This window comes from Orycteropus afer, unplaced genomic scaffold (assembly GCF_000298275.1).
Source record: "Orycteropus afer afer isolate SDZICR_OR568_19922 unplaced genomic scaffold, OryAfe1.0 scaffold00053, whole genome shotgun sequence".
NCBI lineage: Eukaryota > Metazoa > Chordata > Mammalia > Tubulidentata > Orycteropodidae > Orycteropus > Orycteropus afer.
The window spans coordinates 5,844,237-5,848,621 of NW_006921640.1; the positions used below are offsets into that span (position 1 = coordinate 5,844,237).

At 40.4% G+C, this 4,385-nt stretch overlaps 1 protein-coding gene across 1 annotated transcript in view; it reads left to right on the forward strand.

Moving 5' to 3' along the window:
- Nucleotides 1-4,385, forward strand: part of INTS9 (integrator complex subunit 9) — a 173,545-nt gene that overhangs the window by 102,526 nt on the left and 66,634 nt on the right. The window contains exon 8 of the mRNA XM_007938721.1: nucleotides 3,224-3,335. Within this exon, the coding sequence (XP_007936912.1) occupies nucleotides 3,224-3,335 (112 nt within the window). The remainder of the gene's footprint in view (nucleotides 1-3,223; nucleotides 3,336-4,385) is intronic.

Below are 4,385 nucleotides of genomic sequence, written 5' to 3' on the forward strand. Positions count from 1 at the left end.
GAACCCAGGAGAGAGGTGGTGGTGCTTTGGGAGGCATGGTTGGAGAAAGGGCTGGAGGGAGGCAGCATGTCTGGCCTAGCAGGAATAGGCCTTGGGCTATTGATGGTGATTCTGTCTTCCTCTTGTGGGATTAGAGGAGGTCAGAACATGTGGCCTCCTTGCCGTTGCAGCAGGGAGGGAAGATGTGGAACAAAATCCAAAAACATAAAAATGACCATAATTACTGGTTGGATAGAGTCTGGTGGAACCCCCAAGACTTTGGCCCTAGGTTACTCTTCCGGCCTAGAATTAGACTCACTCCCATGGATTGGCTCTCAGCCCAACAGTGGAAAGACCTACATTCAGAAAACCTATCCCAAGGCAATGCACCCACCTACTCTAGGGAAATACACCCCCTGGAGCAATCGGTCGTGAGGCACCAGAGGGACAGCGTTCACATAGAGGAAAGCTGGACAGACAGGAGTGCATAGTTAAGAAGGGTACAGGGAGGGGGTGGTCACAGGGACAGGAGGGGAGGAGAGTTCATTATGGTCGAGGATGGTAATGGGTATGTGAAATCAAATGTACACGAACTGTTGAATGTAAAACAAATTTAGCTCTGTAAATTTGCACCCAAAACAGAATAAAATTTTTAATAAATAAATAAAAGTGGTTTGGTTTTGTTTTGTAAATTATATATCTATCTTTTCTCCTCAACTACATCGTAAACTTCTGGGGCCTATAGACTGGGTCTTCTATTTCTTATGCCCCTGCAGAGTGTTCAATAAAAGTTAACCATAAGAGGATCGACACAATGGCCACAATATTCCTGGGCTTAGGGTTTTTCAAAATTTCATTCCACAGGCTTGATTGTGTTTGTTAAATTTGTAAGGTATTTTCATTTGATTCTTGGACAACATGGAACTTTTCCTTTGTTGTGTGTTTGAACAAAATGTTCCCAATTGAAGCACTCATTAAGTGGCCATTGCCACCAGTAATATATACATTTACCCTTTGGTGGTGAAATGGAAACCTTTGAGGTATCAGGCTTGGTTTGGGAGTATCACTGAAAGTCTTTAAACCTGCTACTTTACAGTAGCACTGGGAATCAATGAGAACTGTCTCAGAATTATAGGGCTAAAGTTACAAATGGCTAGATGACCTGATCATGATGTATCATATTACTGTTCCAACATAGTGTTACTCGTGCTGCAAACCAAAACAAAAAACCAAACTCACTGCCATTGACTCAATGCCATTGGGTTTCTGAGGTGGTAAATCTTTACGGGAATAGATTGCCCTGTCTTCCTTCTGTGGAGTGGCTGGTGGGTTTGAACTGCCAACCATCTGTCTAGCAGTCAGATGCCTTAGGCAACCATGCTGCAGTACTGCCTTTTTTGTTTGTTTATAAACATTTAATTCTCCAAGGAAGGAAGCCTGATTAAATCTATGGGAAAATGTGCAAATGCCCACACAAAATTGTATAGACCATTTCAGGGGGTTCCTAGGCCCTCTGAAAGTCCCTCCCCTTTCTTCCCCCATGCTTCTTACCCCTCATTCCTTCCATCAACCCTGTGGATCATTGTTAGCCTATTCTAAGAAGATCCACATAAAATTATTGCCATTTTAAACCAGACATGCTACCCAGTGAAACTAAGTCCCTTTCCTTTTGGCGACAAAAAAGAACCATTCCCGTCAGGTTGATACATACATACATTGAAAATGCCCAGCCTCATTATACATCTCTGCTGTAAACCACTGTACTTGACTTCCCATCCTTCCTTCTCTGGAAATAATCGTTCACGTGCATTTGTTGGAGAAGTACAAATAGATCAGTTCTGCCCAAGGAAAAGCTCTCACATGCATTGGTGTGTTTCTGTGCAAATAAGAATTAAACTATTTAAATATAATTATCTCTTCATAACTTTTCCTGTGTCTGTTTTTAAGAAAGTGGTATTTTTCAGGATACAAAGCAGCTTCCACCATATGACATGTTACTTTAAAAATAATGAAATCCTTTTGTCCATGCTTATATAAAATGCCAAAGGAAAACACTTAAGTGCACATACACTCAGAGACAACTGCATATGATAGGACTTTGCTGTGCAACTATTTGGAATTTTATATCTTTATTGGGGAATCTGATTGGAACAAGAGAGGAATGAGTCTCCTTTCTTAGGAAAATTGTGTTTCTGCTTTTTCCTCTAATGTTCCAGTGAGTATATTAAATGGAAGTAAGCAAAAGATGTTACCAGATGAAAACATACATGAGCACTCTGACATAGGGCTTCATCTTGTTTCCAGGTGGAATCCTGAGTTATTTCAGAAAGGTGGCTAGTATTTTTTTAAATGGTCTGAAAACAATATAAAATTCAAATTATGTGAGGTAGAAATAAAAACACCACATTCTAAGAATCAAATGACAGTGTATCATAGGACTTTATAGTTCACAAGGACAGAAATCATCTTGAGGAGATAGATCAAGAAATATCCTTATTTTAAGGAAACTTGGCACTGAGGCTTGGGTGAGGTCACCCAGCTAGTAATGGAATTTTAACTAAATACACATTTTCTAAATCTGAATCCAAGACTTAAGATAAATTAACCTCTTGATCTCAGTTTCCATATACTCCTAGCATACACTTAACTTCACACATTTCACAGAGTTGTTTTGAGAGTAGATTACATAATGCAGCGGTTCTCAAGTGTGACACCCAGACCAGCAACATGAGCATCTCTTGGTAACTTGTTAGAAATACAGATTCTCAAGCCCCACTCCAGATACACTGAATCTGAAACTCTGGGAGTGGGACCCAGTGATCTGTCTGTGTTTTACCAAACCCTCCAGGTGATTCTGATATAGGCTAAAGTTTGAGAACCACTGATATCATGTAGGAGAGCATTTTTCAGGAGCTTAGTGTTCTAGAAATATAATATAATATGCTTTTTATTATTATTAAAGTAAAATTTATATATGGTGAAACAGAGATCTTAATATACAATTCTATGAATTTTGACCACCCCATAATATTCCCTCATGCCTTCTTCCAGTCAATTGTCAGCCCCCTTTGACAACCATAGTTCAATGCTCTTCACTGGAGAAGGTAATAGGACTTGATGAGTTGGACACATCAAGAAAGAAATAATAGTACAGAAGACACACAGAAAGAGCAGTCTATATTTACTATCTGTAAATGACTTGTTCTTTTTTAAATTATTGAGCATAGTTCTCTGTTTTTTTCAGCCCATGGACCAGGCTTCTCTCAAAAACAGTGATGTTCTCATTCTGACGGGGCTCACCCAGATTCCAACTGCAAACCCAGACGGTATGGTAGGAGAGTTCTGCAGCAACCTAGGTGTGTATCCTTGTCGGACCTCAAATGGGGTGATACGTTTTATTTTTAGATACCTTGCCCCTATAGTATTTTGGCCCCTTCCCTTCATATTCATATCCTCTGTTGCCCCTTTTAATGGCCCCCTTTTTATCCCAGTTACCACTTTCTGTCCTTTCTTCAAAACATGCTGTTGTCAACAACAGCTTAAATCTGAAGATGCATTAAGAGTGGTTATTTTCTAATGGAAAATTAGAATTTTTACCACTTTATACAATAGGTGCACAACATTTTCCCACTTCATTTATATACAGAATGTTCACTTAATCTGTGTGCTTTTTGGTAGTATGTGAGAGTTTTGAAGGAGCTCCAGTGGCATAGTGGGTAAGGCATTTGGCTACTAACCAGAAGGTCAGTGGTTCAAACCCACCAGCTGCTCCTCAGGAAGAAGAGGCAATCTACTTCTGTAAAAATTTACAGCTTTGGAAACCCAGTGGGGGTCTCTGTTGTTGTTGTTGTTGTTATGTGCCGTCAAGTCGGACCTGACTATAGTTACCCCTCCTTGGGTTTCTGAGGCAGTATCACTATGGAAGTAGATTTCCCCATCTTCCTTCCGAGGAGTGGCTGCTGGGTTTGAACCGCCAGCCTTCTGGTTAGCAGTCAAGTGCCTTAGCCACTATGCCACTTGAGCTCCTAATGGGGGTCTCTATGAGTCGGAATTGACTCAACGGCAGTGAGTTTGGTTTTGGTTTGAGGGTACTTTGAAGCAGTAGTTATAAAAGAAGAGAAAAATCGCATCTTTGTTTTTGCAAATCACAGTACAGAAAAGAACATAATACTGTAAATTCACAACACTGATACACTGAACAAGTGTATTTTTACCCCACTAATATTTGGTTGCTATTATTTTTTTCTTCTTTCCGGGAAGACTAAATCAAGAGACTTGTGGAATATTTGCTACCTAGAAGAAATTTAGGCGCTCTGGTAGCATAGTGCCTAAGGCACTTGACTGCTCACCAGAAGGCTGACGGTTCAAACCCACCAGCCACTCCTCGGAAGGAAGGTTGGGCAATC